The sequence below is a fragment of the Oryzias melastigma genome, linkage group LG5 (genome assembly GCF_002922805.2).
Source record: "Oryzias melastigma strain HK-1 linkage group LG5, ASM292280v2, whole genome shotgun sequence".
Taxonomy (NCBI): Eukaryota; Metazoa; Chordata; class Actinopteri; order Beloniformes; family Adrianichthyidae; genus Oryzias; species Oryzias melastigma.
Window position 1 is genome coordinate 30,266,870 of NC_050516.1, and position 19,820 is coordinate 30,286,689.

At 37.2% G+C, this 19,820-nt stretch overlaps 1 protein-coding gene and 1 long non-coding RNA gene across 5 annotated transcripts; one reads left to right on the plus strand and one right to left on the minus strand.

Annotated features, from left to right (window-relative positions):
- Positions 1-752: 752 nt before the first annotated feature.
- On the plus strand, positions 753-17,150 carry LOC118598807. 2 transcript variants are annotated; one of them, XR_004947976.1, is made up of 2 exons: positions 753-807; positions 16,820-17,150. It is a non-coding gene; the product is annotated as an uncharacterized LOC118598807 (long non-coding RNA). The 2 variants fall into 2 exon arrangements; XR_004947975.1 differs by lacking the exon at positions 753-807 and adding an exon at positions 15,439-16,119.
- On the minus strand, positions 1,808-5,250 carry si:dkeyp-67f1.2 (uncharacterized protein LOC556106 homolog). Of its 3 annotated transcripts, none has more exons than XM_036212125.1 (9): positions 3,578-5,250; positions 3,156-3,486; positions 3,052-3,075; positions 2,846-2,966; positions 2,694-2,752; positions 2,489-2,539; positions 2,323-2,407; positions 2,112-2,238; positions 1,808-1,994 (listed from the first exon to the last, which is right to left on the minus strand). In XM_036212125.1, exons 2-9 carry the CDS (start codon positions 3,358-3,360, stop codon positions 1,896-1,898), a joined length of 771 nt encoding a protein of 256 aa, XP_036068018.1. In that variant the 5' UTR covers positions 3,361-3,486; positions 3,578-5,250; the 3' UTR covers positions 1,808-1,895. The 3 variants fall into 3 exon arrangements, with proteins under 3 accessions (XP_036068018.1, XP_024125437.1, XP_036068017.1); XM_024269669.2 differs by having other exon boundaries at positions 3,156-3,266; positions 3,345-5,250; XM_036212124.1 differs by having other exon boundaries at positions 3,156-5,250.
- Positions 17,151-19,820: the final 2,670 nt, after the last annotated feature.

Below are 19,820 nucleotides of genomic sequence, written 5' to 3' on the forward strand. Positions count from 1 at the left end.
TGCGATAATTCAAATGCTTTGAAAAACATGATAACCCCATGAGGGTTATAATGCCTCTGCTGGATTGTCTGTATGTTTTAGGTGAATTCACATTTTTATCATTTAGGAATAATGTGAGACTCCTGGGAACTCAGCATGGATCCATGCAGCAGTTTATCCTCAATTTAGGATGAATACTGTAATTTTAAATTAGAATTTGGGGGATTGTCTCTCAAAATGTAAGCTCAGCATGTCAAATAAATATATTTTCATTGATATTTTCACATTTTTTTCTTTGTCGTTAGAGCTTCTTATCCCATTGGGAAAGAATTACATGTCAAAAATTATATTTGTTAATATAGGAAATAAATAATACTCATACAAATATTAATGGAATCCTTTTTATTCTTTATTTTTATTGCATCATTTCATTGTTTTTGTAAATAATAGTGATAAAACATTGAAATCTAACTTCTTTTAAGACGTTCTTCAAACAGAAAAGATTTCCCAACACAGATAGTATTTCAGTGGCTTCCTGTTGGCATCATTTCACAGTCTCCACAGACAGTTGATGTTTAAATTTCCTCAGCACAGGATGCGTTATGGCAGGGATGTCCAAGGCCCGATCCGAATACTCCCCTTCTCCCTCCCCCTTGATTAGGAGTGGCAGTTGAAGTCAAAGTCGTGTCCGGAATTATTTTTTTGTTAAGTTTCACGCTCCGAACAGAGGGGTCCAAAGTCCGCTATCGCGAGAGTAAACCGCATCGCGCGAAGAAGCTCTTTTCTTCCCTTTGGTGCGCTCGGAACCGGAGATGTTTATATTTAAATGTAAGTAATGGCTTTATGTTGCAGTGTGACCTTCTTAAAGTTATAAAACCGCTGTTGTTTTGGATGTTAAACCGCTGGAAGTGCCGCGCTAATGCTAGCGTACCGGCGATGTCGATGACGTCATTGAACGGAAGTCACGGCCGAAATATTAGACACTATTTTTTTTCATCACCCTCCGTTTGGAGCAAGCACGGAGGGATAAACGAAGGGAATGGGCTAAGGGAGAGGGAGAAGGGGAGTATTCGGATCGGGCCCAAGACTTCCACCGGCCTCGCAGGTTTTTGTCATTAAATGAAAACGTCCCTCAACACTCACTCGTACTGTTTCTTAAATAGCTGAATTCGGATGATTTAAATTTGGAAGTTTACAGTCAGTATTTAATTGAGAATGATACAATTTCACAGAAATACAGATTTAATCTGGGTGAATTTTTTTCTTCCAGACGTTTTTTAAAATTTTATTTCTTCAAAAACACAATTTACAGTAAAATTAGACAATTATAACTAATCAATTAACACCAGAGATCCAGTGTTTATGTTTAATTGCTGATGTAATTCCAGTAGATCGCGCCGCTTTTCTCCTTCCAATGATTGTTCTGTCTCTCCTGGAGGACGTTTCAGTTTGGCCACTAGGTGGCGATCGCACTGTAGCGTTAGACTTTATTGCAGAAGAAGAAGAAAAAATTAGCAAAAAAATGTGTTTTAGACCACAATTGGTTACTTTAATAAACAAATATTTCCTTAAAAGAGTTGCCTTTGAGTAAATAAAGATGTTAATTAATCAGTAATGTGTGTTTAGGTCGACCTGGCGTTAGCATTAATCCCATTATACGTTAGCATCAAGCTAGCAGATTTTAGCATAACTATGCGTTAGATCGATCTTAACTTTTGAGGAGCGATTATTGATCTATGAAGCTTAGATCAATTCAGATGGATTTTATTAACCCAGAATTACTTAAATGTATGTCTGTTCTATGTGAAGAAATGCCATTTTCATGAAATACTTCATTTGCATTTAATGTTATTACTATGGTTCAAAGAATGCAGTCTGTTTGCTTGGCCCTCCCATATTTTCCTTTCACTCCTGGGTTATAGCGTGGCGTTTAGGGACCTCGGGAAACATCCGGCCACCTCCACCATGTTTGGCCATTTTTCAAAAGCGTTGGTTTTCTCGTCATTAACAGCTTGCTGACATGTGAAAAGAGAGAAAACATTTCTTTGATTAGTCTTATTTGCTTTATATCCCATGGTCTTTTCTGACACAAATAGAACAAAAGCAGCGACGAACAAAAAAAACTCACTAACCTTCTCAAAGACGCTTTTGATTTTTGTCCCCGCTCTCCCGACAAACACCCAGTTGTCTTTGAGTTTCAGGGAAGTGATGAAAGAGCTTCCCATCCCAACAAATATCTCCTTAATTTCGTCTGTCAGTCTGGCACAACAAAGCAGATCGGGTCAGCTTTTTCTGACATGTGATGGTTTTTTACGCCGTTGAAAGGATGAAATTTGGGCTTACAGTGTTGCAACATCTTGGAATGAAGCCACCAGCACAATCCTCCCAGGTTGGATTTCTTTCAAGTATGCCAGGATATCGTCTCTGTCTTTTGTCAAAGTGAAAAAAAAACGTTTACTTAAATACAATACATAAAGTTTGAAGCTTAAAAAAGTGTCAAAACTCATACTTCCAATATCCATGTTAAGAAAGCCATATTTTTCAACGACTCCTCTTTCACCTGTGATTGAAAATTAACATATTTGTTAGTTTGTTCATACCACAAATAGCAGACAGAAAGAGTACAAATACACAGTTTCATTTTGAAGCAGATGCTATTAACAAGAAATGAAATATGCAAAAATCTTCATCGGAGCGTGGGGGTATTTTCTTACCATCCACCACCACAATGTTCAGTCCTTCTCCCACATTGTTCAATACATTATTCATAATGCTGTGGAGACACCAATGAAGAGCTGAAAGCAGCGCTAAAGGAAGATGCTTCACCATTAGGACATCCTTTATTCCAACTTGAACGGATTCTCACGTTTTACCGTTGAAACAGATACGTGGCCCAACAATGTCCCCAGCGCCGCTCCTGACACTCAAAGCAAACCGATCGGGAGGGCAGTCTCTGGAGAGGCTGCACTTCGGCGCAGATTTAATTTCTAAAACATCAGCAGAAACGTTTTTAGAGTTCTACATTTTAAGAGGAAAAAAAAAAAGAAAGAAATTTTAGATTGTTTGACTTACCTGCTCTGATTTCTCCCTCGGTATCTGTAATAAATAAATTAATTAAAGGTGACGGCTTGAAAAGAAAAAAAACAATTTAGGACTTTTGTGTAAATGTATCTCACTCAGAATATTTGTAACTTTTGTCCATTGGAAAGTCTGGACTTCAAATGAGGTCTTGACAAATTCCCATGCTACAAGAAGTACAAGGATCACTGCTGTGAGATGCAGAACAGCTGCCAAAAGAACAGAAAGAAGATGATCAGCGATTATAAAACCAAACCTACATATCTGGACAAAAGGTAAAACCTTACCTTGACATTTCATCATTTCAGATTCCAAAGTTTTCTGAACGAGAATCCTTTCAGGTGTACTTCAGATGCTCCAAAATCCCAGGCAAAAGCACATTTCCAGACCATCAGTGACTGATAACATCTCCCATGCTTATAGCAACCACTACAAATGGTATTTGGATATGCAAAAAAAGAGGTCAGGTGTTCAGGGCAAAATAAAAACCAGGATGTAGCAGAAAAGGAAAGACACACACCCCTCTCTGAACTCGAAGATCAAGTTTCTGTTGTGACAAATAATTTTAAAAAAAATCTGCCTGAGTAAGACACACCGACTGCACTTGAGCAACGAGATTTCCAGGAAGTGGATAATGTGCAGCCGTTGAACATGAGTGTGTCTGGAGAAAAATTAGGCACAATGGATACGAGGTCAAAAGTTTTAGTTTTCAAAATGAAAGCAAAACAAGGGGTTAAAGAATCATAGTGCCGCTTGTCAGAGTTTTCTATTTGTATGTAAATTTGAGCAAAACCCATATCTGCATAAAGCAGCTCACACAAACAGCAAGAATAATAAGAAAAAAGAAAAAAATGCTAGGAACTACGGAAGAAAACAATCAAAGGATTATGCTTCAACCATGAAAAAACACATTTCCTGATAAGACAAAAAAAAAAAACATCGTATCAGACGTGAAATTAAACCTAGAAACCTGGCAGAAGAAATACAAAAACTCGATTCATTAGAACGAGGACAGCATAAATATGGTTCTACATGATCCCAAGGCACTAGAAGGAAGTATTATTGGCAGGTAACGCTGCATGCACAGGAACAAGTCATTAATCACATTTCAGTAGCGAAAAATGTCCTAATCCTTTAAGAGCAGAGGTCAACACCGCGTGTCAACAAGAATCCACCCTGCTGACGTGGGAATTTTAGGCCGAGACCTGAACAAAACTGCAAAGATATGTACTTATTCCAGCCATTCCATTATGTGAACTAACTCAGCAGGTTTTTAAGACCAGTATAGAGGAACTTAAAGCAATAGCAGCATCACCAAACTGTGTGGTGGTAATGACATTTTAAAAGAGCTGCTTTGTTAAGGAACTAGGATTGGCTTAATCCCAGATTAAATACGGCATATGTACTTATGCTGTGTGCTGTTGCACTGTGATTGGTAAGAAGGGAAAAAGTTTGTGAACATTTTTCAGAGTTTAAATATAGATACATTAATTTTAATAGTAGCTAGGTTTTTAGCATTACCTGCGATAATGCAAGTGTGAATGCTGTAAACTGAATGTGGCCACAAAACAGTTATCTGAAAATGCTGAAAGCTTAATAAAATAATAGATAAATGCCAAATTAGGAAAAACACTGGAGATATGTATAAATTAGCCATAAACAGCTAGCATAATGCTAAAATATAAGCTTAACTGTGAATGAGCAAAAAAATCGAATTATGTCGAAATTAAAAAAGAGCTAACATAATGCTAAAATGTTAGCTACACTCCAAATAAGCCTACAAAATGGAAATATGTGTAAGTTAGCCATAAACAGCTAGAATAATGCTAAAATGTTAGCTAAACTCCAAATTTGACAAAAAACTGGAAATATGTCTAAATTAGCCAAAAAGAGCTAGCATACTGCTAAAATGTTAGCTATACTCCAAATTAGCAAAAAAAAAAAGAAAAAAAAAATGGAAATATGTCTAAATTAGCCCAAAACAGCTAGAAGAATGCTAAAATGTTATCTTAACTCCAAATTAGCCAAGAAAACTGGAAATATGTCAAAATGAGCTGAAATAAAGGTAGCATATTTGCTAAAATGTTAGCTACACTCCAAACAAGACAACAAAATTGAAATATGTCTAAATTAGCCAAAAACAGCTGGCAGTGCACTAAAATTTTAGCTAAACTCCAACTTACCCCCCCAAAAACTGGAAATATGTCTAAATTAGCTAAAATAAAGGTAGCATAATGCTAAAATATTAGCTACACTCAAAATAAGACAACAAAATGGAAAAACAGCTGGCATTACACTAAAATGTTAGCTAAACTCCAAATTTGACAAAAAACTGGAAATATATCTGAATTAGCCAAAAAGAGCTAGCATAATGCTAAAATATTACCTTAACTCCAAATTAACCAAAACACTGGAAATATGTCTAAATTAGCTAAAATAAAGGTAGAATAATGCTAAAATGTTAGCTTAACTCCAAATTAGCCAAAACACTGGAAATATGTCTAAATTAGCTAAAATAAAGGTAGCATAATGCTAAAATGTTAGTTTAACTCCAAATAGGACAACAAAATGGATATATGTCTAAATTAGCCAAAAAAGCTAGCAGTGCACTAACATTTTAGCTAAACTCCAAATTAGCCCCCAAAACCCCTGGAAATATGTCTAAATTAGCTTAAAAATAGGAAGCATAATGCTAAAATATTAGCTACACTCCAAATAAGCCAACAAAATGGAAATATGTGTAAATTAGACAAAAACAGCTAGCATTACACTAAAATGTTAGCTAAACTCAAAATTAGCAACAAAAATAAACTGGAAATATGTCTAAATTTGCCATAAAACAGCTAGAATAATGCTAAAATGTTAGCTTAACTCCAAATAAGACAACAAAATGGAAACGTGTAAATTAGCCAAAAATAGCTAGCATTATACTGCAATGTTAGCTAAACTCTAAATTTGACTAAGACTGGAAATATGTCAAAATTAGCCAAAAACAGCTAGCATAATGCTAAAATGTTAGCTAAACTCCAAATCACCCTATAAACCCAGTAGTTGTTAACCTTTTTTAAGTTTGAATGGTGTCTGAAGCTGAAGCTACGCAGAAGTTTCAAAGTGCACAAAGTTTTGAAGGTATTGAGCAATTTCTAACTAATTTCCTATGGGGTATTTTTTGCTCAATATTTCAAAAACTATAGATTATAAATAGCAAAAGTATAAGCAGTAATGTCTTGAACCACCGGTACTTTTTGAAAACCAATATTACAGAAATCGTTGAAAGTGTGATCGAGTTTTTATGTGCCTAAAAACATGAATATGAGCAGAGAATCACAATAATGTGAATGCTGTATGCATTCTTACAATGATTCTGTTGTGTTGCAAACTAAAAATAAACAAAATGACCGACTACAGATGTTTATGGGTCACAAATTCCCATGAAGGAGTCACATTTGAAAAAAAGTACAACACATTACAACAGTCTTTTTTACCACATTTTACTTTGAATTTGCTAAAAATTCGGGAAAAATCACAGAAAAAAGTTAATTTTCATTCAACACCCTTTGAAAGATAAAATAATTCTCCCCTTAAAGCCAGTTTTGTTTGAAGTTTTATTAATTTAGAAAATAGTGACACAGAAAAAAAAACCACACAGTAATAATGAGCGAGCTTTGAGGGCGCTTTCTTTTTTAATGAATATTTCAGGTTTTGTGTGACCTCAACAAGCCCAACTCCTCTCATCAGCGCTGAAGTTTTGCAAATAAATCATTCATTATCAGCACACAAACATGACAAAACATTCAGGATTGTTGCAGCAGAAGCTCCGTTTTCACGTGTAATACCTAAAGTGACCAGCAGAGGGTCTGTGTGCACCACCACAAACTGGGAAACAAACCATTGATTTTTCAGAAGTGGGTATTTATGATTTTGCTAAGGTAAAAACATTATAAAGTCAGCAACAGATTGGAAATGCAAAGTGCATTTGGAAGGGATTATTTGAATGAAAAACAGGAAATTCTCAGTGTCGGATGATGAATAAAATAAGGACAATCACCAAAATTACCCACCTATTTTACGTCCATCCATAAAAATAGATGGATGGACAAAATACTCTTCATAGCATCCACAAAGTTATTTTTTTAACATAATACAGAGGAAACAATTGTTTCTGTCTTTCCTTGTCACACTAGAAGAAAACACTCAGTGACCTGATCACTAATAAATCATTTATCCAGAGCTGGTCTCAGCATCCTGTTACATCCACTCCCACTAGGGTTTGTTTGCAGCTTCCAAGCAAGTGTTTTTTTTTTTTTTTTATGTGGTAAAAAGTCAAAAACATCATGCAACATCACTCAGCCTCAGTGGCCCTTTAAAAGTCAGTGCAGTCGGAGCTCTACAGCAAATTGACCTTAAGTGGGTTAATGTTAGCATGAAAGGGGAGATCATTTCAAAGGGAAACCAGCCAACTGGTGGAGAGTCGGAGTCTTACCGCGGCTATTCTTAGCTTCAGATCAATTAGATTGTTTAAAATATCTGCAACGCTTGATCTCTTTGTGACGACTCCTTCCACTTCTGCTGGATGTTTCTCACGCGGTCTGCAGCCCACTTCTCCGGGCTCTCAGTAACACTGCATTCATCTAAACACGCACATTTATAAAGGCCCGTGTGGCTAATTAAAGACATTTATTACACTGTCGGGGTAAAAAACACTCCCATATAACATTCGCTTTTTGATTTATTCACTTATGCTGCACAACATCTTTCAGCATTATTATGGGACAAGTTCATTTATTTTCCCCCCAACTTTTGTTTTACTTTCATTTAAATATAAAAATATATAGAAAGTGAGAGAGAATCTCTCTGAAACACCATATCCAGTCACAGTTTGAGTGCAATGCTTAGATCTGAAGACTGATAAAGCATCAAGAAATCTATAAGGAGAAAAAAAAAACATCACATTTCAATGGAGTCTGGTGGCTTCCAGCTTCATTTCCCACCGAAGAGTAGAGGAGGACTACAGCACAAAAACTGAGGTTAAAACATGTTTATCCACTGAATTCTCCACAGCAGTAAAGAGGTGAGCAGTCCAGACATCCAGCATTCCGGCTGTGATACAGTCGAGGTAGTCTTTAGTTGAAGAGGCGACTTTTGTGCAAAATAAAGGCATATATGTGAGCAATATCAACACTTTTTCTGTAGAAAAATCCTATTTTAAATTGAGGAAGGCCAAAAACATTTCAATGATAATTCAATTTATATTAAACACATTTGCGAGCTTAAATCATGTAAATAATGAATCATGGTGTTTGCCTTTAGAGGGGCTTCTTCTCCGTCTTTTTCTACTGTTTACTTGTGCAAGTCCGCCACCTACAGTTGAAAGAGACTCGGTGCAAAAATGTCAACGTGGTGCAAATCTTGCAAAATTACTCATTTCTCCACCATTATCAATTTTCTAATGGTTGACACTTTTGCTAATTAAAGGGGATCTCGTTCACATGTCACTACCAAATCTGAGTCCCTGATTGGTCAAAGTTCGACCTGGTTTACCTTTCAAAACGCGTTTTTGTATGTAGAGCCCCAAAATAGCCGTAGAAACGAACTGTATTTTCTGGAGTATAAGTCACTGTTTTTTTCACAGTTAGCCAGGGGTGTGACTTCTACTCATGAATGACTTATTTGTGATTTTTTTTTAAACATAAATGGGCTCATATCTTCGTTATTTTTCCACTAGCAACCATTCCTTTAGCGGTTGTTTCCGCTAACAACCACTAGAGGGCGCTGTACTTTCTTCTGACAGTGCCAGAAGAAGTGTTGTCCAAAACAAACATGGAGGAAAATCGGATACACACACAATAGGCATATGTGGCGCATTTAAGACATACCAAATGTGGGTTTTTGAACACGCTTCTTCAGCATATAGTATTCACACTGGACTGTCACTGCACAATACTAGTTCACGTACTCACAGTTGGAAGAGGCTTGGTGTGAAATGTCAAAGCGGTGCCAATCTTTCTCAACTCTATTGCGATAAATTAAAGACTCAGACCCAAAACGAATTCTTCCCTTTTCCCAACACGAAACGATTGTAGAAACTTGTGTAGCAACCACAGACCTGGACAAAGAACGTGTTGAGGTCCCCCACAGGAAATGCCTTACCTCAGGCCCTTGCAAAATCAGGCCAGAACCTTCGCTGTCCCTTCATGATGCGTCTACCGCCATATTGTAAGAGAGTGCTATATCTATCTATCTATAAAAACAATTAGGATTAGCAAGAACGGTTATTCTGACAAATGAGAAATAACTATTTCTCAATGGAAGTCTATGGGACTTTGGCCGTCTTGCAACTCGCAGGTATTTGGAACATGAGAGGAGAGGGGTTGAGGAGTCCATTGATATACAGTCATTGGTAGTGACACGTGAACGGGAGAGTTTGAACGTGAAAGCCTGAAACACGTTTACAGACTTTTCATTTGGAAGTAGCCTCTTGAACGTTGTCGAGGGCGCTATGAACATAGCTTTACAGCTGTTTCGTTTTCTAAAGGTTGTATTCTTGCCTGCTGGTTCCACAACAGTTAAACCCGGGCATTGACAAAAGCTAATCAATACATTTTTGTGTGTTCTCCTCAGGTATGTAGAAGCTCAACTTATCAGATTCAAGAACAAAACCAGTAAATGTGATTGTTTGACAAATACGAAGTAAGTCTGGCTGAAATTTGAATTGATGGAACAGAAGGCACTGTAGGTGCAGGCGTGCTGTAAACCTGTCCTCAGGGAAGAAATCAATAGATCTTATTAAACATCTATTGACCTGGGTTAAATAAAAATAAAGAAAAAAAACTTGTTTTGCTGGTTTCACCTCTAAATGTGACAAATTTGTTCTGCGTTTGCCCTTGATTGTAGCAAATCTAACGTCTCTTGTTGTTGTTTTTTTAGAGCATAGCAATACTTTTCATGTGCTGAAATAAATAACTAAACAAAATAAAATAAAATGAGTAAGTTGGAGGCTTATGCCACAGAATTCATCAATATTAAACTCCACTTCAGACACTCCAGCAGCATCCCAGTCCGAGATTTATTCCAACAGATCCTGTCAGGAGAAAAGAGGGAGTTGCATGTAATGAGGGGGTTACCGCTGCGTTGACTTGTGCAGGGAGACAGAGGAGAGTGAAAGGTAGAGTACAGGAAGCCATAATACACTGACCTCGTCTGACTCCTCTCCCCCTGTGAAGAGCCCCCTGTCGCCATCTTCCTCTGTCACCGCTGACTGCTGCTCCTCCATTCCTCTCAGCAGAGAGTATCTGTACGCCGTCTCACTGGAATAGAGTTACGTGACGGGTCAAGCTGATGACTCTTCCCTGCATTAACGGCTTAAAATAATCTGGTTACGGCTCAGTAATCAAGTAATCAAGCTTGCTTACTTGACTGGGAAACAGTATTTTCGTATGATCAATGCGGCAGCAGCCACGGCCGCCACCACCACAAAGATCACTGATGCAATAATGCCAGGGTGAAGCCTTAACCCGGCCTAAAAAGACAAATGAATCCAATAAGATATAACAGTGGGGTAGTTAAAGAGCCCATAAACCCAACAGCTCACTTCATGATGTGTGGCATAGATAAAAGGAAATACTTGCAGCAGATATGACAGCTCGACAGCAGCAGGTTATAAATCTCACCGGTGTTCTACCCGGAATTCCCAAGTAAGCGCAAAACTTTTCCGGACAATCTGGGATAGTGGGGATCCAAAGAGTTGGGTATCTTGAAAGAGGCGGTTCTGTTTGAAGCGCTGATTTGGAAGCAGCATTGCGATCGGCAGACGGCAGTAATCCAGCAGACACACAGCCTATCGTGTGCGGCGCCATCTCACACGAGAAACAACAACCGCGATGAGCTCAATGAACGGCGGGAAAAATGGGCCAATTTTATGGAGGTTTAGACAAAGCCTCCTGCTTTTTGTGATCTGATTGATGCTTTTTGTCACAGTTGAGTCATTCTATTCCAAGAGTTTTGCCTCATTAAAAATCATACAAAGATTTTTTTTTCTCCCTACAGCATTTGCAAAGTCACAAAGGACACATTAATACTTGATAGGCAGCTGACACTCTTTAGCAATGACTGCCGTTTTTCTAAACAATATGAAGAAAACTCAAGATTTGGCAGAATATTGAACAATTTCAAAAGCAAAAACAACTGATATATTATTTTAATTTCACAGTATTATCTAAATTAGATTGAAAATAATTTCAATTATGCTTCTCTTTTACAAAGGAGGGGTATAACTGACATAAAAGGGTTCCATTCGATTGGTCAGATGCATAGAGGGATTTTTTAAATTTTTTTCATTAAATACTTCAAGTTGCCATGAGATTGTTTTAGCATAAATATTTAAGGTAAACATTTATCACAGTTTACGCCGTCTGTTGCGATAAACTTTCGGTTCATTGTGCAGATGTATTTCCTACCTGAATGAACACAAGAATGACAGAATCTTGCTCAAGTTTGGGTTAATTTCTCACTAATTCTACGACAGCAGAACATTAGTGGTTGGTAACTTTAGAAAAAATAATGTAGCAAAAAAAGCAAAGAAGATATTTGTTATAACTGTTAACATTTTAGGTGGGAGAAAGTTCTCATTTGTCCAGATGGCGAAATCTTGAAGTTGAGTCATAGCAACTGGACTTATGCTTTGACTCAACCTGAAAAATGTCCAAATTTTAGGGTTAATTTAGTTCTAAATGTAAGAAAACAAATGAGAAAAGTGAATTAAACAGTGCATGAAGAAGAAAAACCCATAGAAGTTATATTTTAATAATAAATTTGATCTTAGATTATAGAAAACATAAGTATATAAAAATGCATTACTGGTGCAACAAAAATGGCGAGCACAATCGAAGCTATCCAGTCGGACAGATTGGATCCAGATTCCAGGTCAGACGATGAAAACAAAGACGTTCATGGATCTATTTGTCTTCAAGTGGATGCATCTGAATGGAGCAGACTGCAGCACCTACGTCACATCTACATGTATTTTCAAACAGCATTTTTTCATCTGATTCTGATTCGTAATACTCAAAATTGCTATTTTAATCTTTTCTTTTTCTATGTCCTCCATCATGAGAAAACGCTATAAGAACATGTTAAAAACACCAAATCACAGTAGATCTGATTACAAATGACAGAATATATTTAAAAGCAGTTGATGTGAATTCAAAGACAGCTAGCTAAAAGCTCTCAAAATGGTTGTAAAACAGTGAGGCAGGTGTTTTGAGAGATTTGGTTAGCTTAAGCTTCTCGTAGGGAGGTACACTTAATCTACTAGACAGAGTTCCTCGATTTCAGCCATAGAAACTAAGTTGTTGAACTCCTACTTTTGGTAGCAACAAGCTCCAAATAGATTTTGCAAAACTAAACCAGTTCTACTGAACTGAAGAAACGGTTCTTTTTTGGAACAAGCTCTTCTTTACTAGCTGCTAGAGATGGGCGATCTTCCAAACAATGGAAGTCCAAGAGAGCTTGGTGCAAAAAAAAATCCAGATTTTCCTAAAAATAAATCTTCTTAAACAGCAAATTCTAATTAATCAATAAAATTGATGTATCACCCACCCTATTAGTTCCTAATGTCAAAAAAGTTCTACAAAAATCCACTATAGAATAAGAAAAAAAGGAACACATTTTCCATCTTTCTTAAACTAATTCCCATCATTTATATCCAGAAATGTAAATATTCAAGAGTATGACTGATGTTTCCTCCTTTTCCAGCCTTGTCTGGGCTCGGGTCTCACAGATGTAATGCATCTCCAAAGTTCTCCCCACTACCTGATCCTGATAGATTACAGGGTATGATTTTTGTCAGTGACGCCGAAATGGTAACCAATCATCGGGAGGGTTATTAAGCGCTGATGAAGTACAAGTGATAACTCAGAACGTCAGCAAGTGCGAAGAAACAAATTAACAGCAGCAGAGCTCATGAAGTTTCCTTGAGTGGACAAAATACATGACTTAGTAACCGGAGGAGTAATGAAAGCCTACTTGGTACTGAGGCATGCACAACAGCAGCTATAATGTCCAAGTAATTAGTCATGAATGAGTCATACTTAGTTAAGTGCTGCTCAGTTAATCAGGATCCTCTAATCTAATTAGAAAAGTTTTGCAGATAGTCAAGAAGTAATGATTACAAATAGCACTTCCTGCTCCGCTCTCCAGGAACTGCTTATTATCTACTTAACAAATCACAGGGGGCCTATTTTTTAGCAGTTCATCAGTTATTAAGTTGATTCCGATTAGCTCCTCATTTTTCCTTATCAGCTAATCAATAGTTACTCAATAAAACACAGTTAGGACTTACTCGTTATTAACAAGCAGCCGGATTTCACATTAAGAGGCTGCTGTTGGTATCACCACATTTCTACGGAGCCCTGGACATGACAGTCGGAAAAAAAAGAAGAAAAAGTCACAAAGTAATATTTTTGTGCACAAAAATTAGCATTTTGTGGGTACATTAGTATTTTGTGGGTACAAGTTAGCATTTAGCAACCACATAATAGCATTGTATTAGCATTTCACAGGTACAAATTTGTATTTTTGTAGGCACAAATTAGTATTTTGTGCAAACGTATTAGTATTTTGTTGGAACAAATTAGCATTTTGAGTGTAAACATTAGTATTTTGGTGGGCACACATTTGTATTTTGTGGATAAAAGTTAGTATTTTATAGGCAAAAACTAGTATTTTGTGTACACAAATTTGCATTTTTTGGCCAAAATTTAGCATTTAGCAGCCACATAATACCATTTTATTAGCATTTTGTGGGCACAAATTTGCATTTAATAGGCATTTTTTGGGTTCAAATTAGTATTAAATGTGTACACGTTAGCATTTTGGATAACATTAGTGTTTTCTGGAAACAAATGACCGTTTTGTGCGAACAAATTGGTAATTCATGATCACAAATTAGCATTTTGTAGGCACATATCACTTTGTGCTAACACACTGGTATTTTGTTGGAATAATTTAGCATATTGAGTGCACATATTGGTATTATTATGTGGGCACTAATTAGCATTTTATTAGCGTTTTCTGGGCACAAATTAGTATTTTACTAGAATTTTGTGGCAACAAATTAGCATCTTGAGTGCACACATTACTTTGCTAAAACAAATTAGCATTTTATTCACATCTTGAGTGCACACATTAGTATTTTGTGGGCACAAATTAGCATTTTATGGACACATTTTAGCGTTTTGTGGGCACAAATTAACATTATTAAGGCACATGTTAGCTTTTTGGACACACACATAGCAGAAGTTAGCATTTTGAATCCACAAATGAGTATTTTTTGGATACAAATTAGCATTTTGTGGAAACACAATGGTGGGCCTATTTTGTAGAAACAAATTAGAATTTTGTGAGAACAAATTTGTGTTTTGTGGCCATAAAAAGGTATTTTATTAGCATTTTTGTGCGAACATTTGTAATTTGTGGGCACTAATTAACATTTTAGCATTTTGTGGGCACAAATTCATAGTTCTTGGAGACAAAATAGTATTTATAGGTCACAAATTAGTATTTTTTGGCAAAATATGAAGCTAATTTTTGGCCCGGAATTATTAATTTGAGAGAATGTTTTTTTTTTTTTTTTTTTATATAAAGTTTTTTAATGTCACGCCCAGGGCTCCATACATTTGCCTTCACGCTGCATTATTCTCCAGCAGCTAGTTGTGAACATTACGGCCCTGAAACGGAATTGGATTTGTCAACCCGAATGACTCGGATCAGTCAAACTTGAGCGATGCGCGGGAAGAAGACGGCGCAGCGGCTGTTCTGCACGATCAAGTCGATTCACTGCGCCATTACGACCCGCTTCTTCTTCCTGTACCGTTCCTCCATTTATCCCGGACTTCCTCTGTGATCCGAACCGGGACAAATGCTCGCATTTCAGCGGAAGTAGGACGACTTTATAAAACACCTTTTAAGAAGAGTTAACAACCGGGTTTCACATGCAGATTATACCTGTTGAGTTGACATTCTTATCAACTTCAGGGCTCGATTGACTTTCTGTCACCAGAACCGGTTCTGCTCTTGACGGCCCATTAGAACCTCGACGACTGAGAATAATTCAATCATCCGCCGAACTGAAGGCGCTCTCTGTCGGGTTCTTTTAGGGCGAGAATCCGAGTTGTTTACTTCCTGGTTCCTGGTCTCGTGCACCTGCTTTTTTTTTTCCAAAAAAAAAAAAAATCTTTATTGATCATCAACTGTTACATTGTTCAGAAATGACCACCATAATTATATACAATTTAATATGAAAGGATTCAAACTTCTAGCACATTTGTCACTCTTAGTGGAGGTTATTTTTTCCACTCTTGTACACGGTTTTATTTCCTTCTGGGGGCGCCTGTGTCATTTCCTATCGAGAAGAAAGTAACCGTTTGAATAAAAGCAGTTTTAAGTCAAAATGTGCCTTTGAAATCAATAATTTATGATCTCTTAAAAATGTGGTTATATTTTAATTTGTCCCCAGGTCAGGGGTTTCATGAATGACCTGAATGGATAAATGCTGCTTTCTCGCCAACTAATACAGCTCCTGGATTTTGCTATCCTTTGTCCTGTAGTAACCCTCAGCAACAAGTATTTAACTTGGATTTTACTCATTAGATACAGTACACTTAGGAATTAGTATACAAATTCTATTATAGATCCTGTAGGAAACATTCTAGGTTTACAGAATAAAGTAAACTTCATGTATACTCTGCTTTACTAGTAAACTAAGTATACTTCAAGTACACTTAAATAGAATATTTTTTGCTAAGGTAAAGATTTAGTGAAATTTCCATAAGGAAGATCCGAATCACTTATGTTACAGTCATAAATAAAATTGTCACCATGCAATCATGGCGAGGTATCTGCTAAATCTTCAAGATTTCATGCCGTTGCCTGTTTTGTTTTGTTTTTTTACTGTTGGCAGGATCATGAATGTAGTGGACGGTGTCTAAAACTGTGACTTCCGCCTCCCGATTACAAATGCCGCCAGAATTTAGATTGCTGCGCCGTGTTGTTTTGTGATTACAGGTACTTTCATCACTCCGAAGACCATTCTCATTTAGGCCTTCACTTTGCCCTTTGACTGTATATGAGAACTGGACTGAGTGGATGTGGTGTCACCCGTAGAAAATGGCTTACTTTTGGCCCCAATGAAATCATGTTAATTCAGTCACCACAATACAGAGGCCACCATGTTGGCTTATTTCTCAAAACAAGTCTGGAGAATTTTGGTTTCTTGGAGCCAGTGGGTACTTCCTGATTGGTATGTGAGGAGGGAGGGGTCACTCAGTGGTGAGAACTGAACTTAGAGACTCCTCCCCCCTCATGTTCCAAACAGGAAGTACCTTCTGGCTCCAAGAAGCCAAAATCCCATAGACTTCTATTGACATAAACAGCTAATAGTCGTTCTATTTGTCAGAATAACCATTAGGGCTAATCCTTTTTTTTTGTTTTGTTTAAAATGTTTGATTGACAAATTTAGAACCAATCGCTGTTTTCTGATATAGTCTGGCTCCAACATGGCGGCATCTCTATGGTAAAAAAAAATGGCAACTCAATTGACTTCATTTTGTTGACTCATCTTTACTGTGGATCACGTCACGCTCACTCAGTCCAGTTCTTTTACACACTCAATAAATTTGACCCAATGGGCAAATAACCTTCTTCTCAGCCAATTACAATCCTACTCTCCCTTTAAATCATGAATGATTCTCTCTTTGTATTCTAGACGCTTCAGCAGCCCTCCTCCACCTGGAGCGATTCTTTGGCGTGGTCTGGCCTCCAACACCATCAATAACTAGACTGGGATTCATTCATTTATGGTCCTAGTTCATCATCAGCCCAGAGAATAACCACTGAAGATCATGGATTTATATCAAGCACATTTGACTGTATCACAAAAAAATCTTTACTTGCATTTGGAATATCTGTCCTTATTGAAATATTCAGAGCTCTCAAGGAACATGGAACGTGGTTCCGTACAGAGCAGCTGCTCTCTATTTTTCATCCTGTTTTGTTTCCTCTTTGCTGTTATGGCAAATAAAGTGAAACTTAATTCACATGGCGTTGCAAATGTTTACCAATGTGAGTTATTACCCACACATCAAGGAGTTGGGCCGCGGTCCTTTTCCGGTGGCTACATTCCAGATCAATTTACCCTAAAGTAAAAGCATGTTTGCCCAAGAGCCACAACAGAAAAACAACCAATCCCTAAACTATTAGTACTACTAATGTTGTTTAAAAATACTTAACAGGCAAACACTCTTTATAGAGAAAACTACATTTATTACAAGCAGTGGTGCAGAGGTAGAGCGGCCGACCTCTGATCAGAAGGTCGCAGGTTTGGTTCCATTCAGTTTCCTTGGGTTGGACACTGAGCCCCATGTTGCCCCTGGTGGTTATGGGTTGGGGCCAGTGTGTGAATGGGACTGTAAGTGTAAAGCAATGTACCTCAGTCTGGTTTACAATCATTTTATTACTCTGCATGGACGGTATAATCTTCACGACCCCAATGAACCGACGATTCTGAAGCCTTTCAATGTATTCCTTTCAGTTTCACTCCATGAAAAGCTGCTGCACGGCTTCATCCGATTAAGTGTTTGAAGGTTTGTTGCCCAGAATCCCAAGTTTACTTAACTTTGGGGGGCAAATCAAAGAAGCCCATTCCACTGGTGATCCCTTGACATACCCCAGTCAGTCATGCATTATGACATAAAACATTGAGATTCTGTTAAAAATGCATGAGTAGTGGTTAATTTATGACAGCTGCTTATGTAACATTCAATCTCTTTTTCAGACTCATCCTGCAGCACAATTTCCACAACTGCTTTATTATTTTTTTATTTTTGGCAGCATGGGGACATTAATATTCTACATTATTGATCTTGATGTCCAAGGTTTCTCATGGCAAGTTGTGACTGCTACTTAAAAACAATGCATAATGAAAGAGAACACTGTAACCTGGCTGCTCTTTTAGGTACAAGGGAAAAAAAGCTCAGAATTAGTTTGCAGTGTTTTAAAGTCTCACTCTAATCATCTTTTGGTGTATTTTAAAATTGTCTTTTAATTGTGATGTTTTGTTGCAGATTGATGCTTGTGACTTGCCATAGTAGCTTCTACGACACACCGACAAGCTTTTTCCAAAGACCTTTTTTCATCTATCACTGATTCAAACCAAATCGAATAATGAAATACTGAGAAATGGATTGTTAAGCTTTATTTTCTTTATATATGATCTTAATCATGAGAAAAACACCACAAGAACAAACTTCGAAAACACAATTTTCTTTAGAGTGGGTCTTTAAATTAGATTTCTCTTAGGAAGACTGATCTGAATGTATTAAAAATACTTTCAATTCTTTATGTTTTCATTATACTTTGCTTTATCTTTCCAATAAATAAAAAGTAAAATATTTATCACTTTTACTTTAAAGGTGCATTAACACCAAACGCGGCCAGTTTCAATGGTAAGTCAATGGTACAGACGCATATTGATTGGTTTATTTCAAGCATAGATTGTGAAAAATACAGGACAAACACAATTATTTCAAACTTATTACAGAAATAATGACATTCATTGATTTGAAAATAGAAAACAAACAAACAAAAACAAAACACACTTATGTCACAATCGGTTAATTAATTTTCTGAATTTACTAAAGTAAAAAAAACTTATATAACCCCACCACTACTTAGTCACCTAATTATACAGTTCTACATAGTAATGTTATCTGGTTCTGATCAGATCAAATGCAAGTAATCTTCTTTTTTTTTAATGCCCAATAGCAAAGTGAAGTGGTTGTTAATTATTGATTAATCCCATAAAACACGATTTAATGATTTTAGTAAACAGTGACATCAATCGTGCATCATGTAACTGATATGTAATACTCATTGATTATCATCAAAAGTCAATTTCATATTAACGCAGAAATTGAGCGTCTTTTGAAAATTGAGCGAACTGAAGCGATCTGAAGTCTGAAGTGACTTGATCAGCAAGTACAATACTAATCTGATGCGATTTTTGTCCTGAACTTCCATAATTTTTCTTAACCCGTTGGGGCTGCAGGGTTGCAGAGCTCATCCGGTTACTTTGGGGCAAAGACGGGATAAAATTGGGACAGATCGAAGGCTTTCGCTCCGGGACTGGGGGACTCACTCGCTCGAGAGAGCCACCACGGGGTGTGGAGGCTGCCGGCTCGGGCCTCTTCGAGACATTGAAAAAAAAAGGAAAAAAGTCTCGTAACTTAATTTTTTTCCCCCTCAGGTTAATACGAGACAGTCAGCCTTCAAGTTCAGAGACGCAGCTGTCGTACAGCCCTCTAATTGTCCAATTTTCTTTTTTATAATCACATAAAACCAAACATGGAGACATGATTATCGATGTTTTTGTAGAACTTTTCACAATAAATAAACCTGATTCCTCAACATCATCTGTGTCTTCATACAGTCTTAGTGAGAAGTTCACAGACAGCGCTAGTAGCCCCTCCCACACGCGGCCGTGGCATCAAGCTCAGGCAGATGGCGAGCAGCAAAATCGTTGTGTGGCGAAAGAGGGGCGAACCACGTGAATTTGTCGCGCGGATCGCGTTCGGTGTGAATGCACCTTAAGAGATGATGTATATATTGGAGAAAAAGAAATAGGAGAAATGTAACTGCTAGTACCTCTGGTTGCAGAAACAAATCCAGGTTTTAACTATTTAAAACGAGTGGAACTCAAAATTATTTTA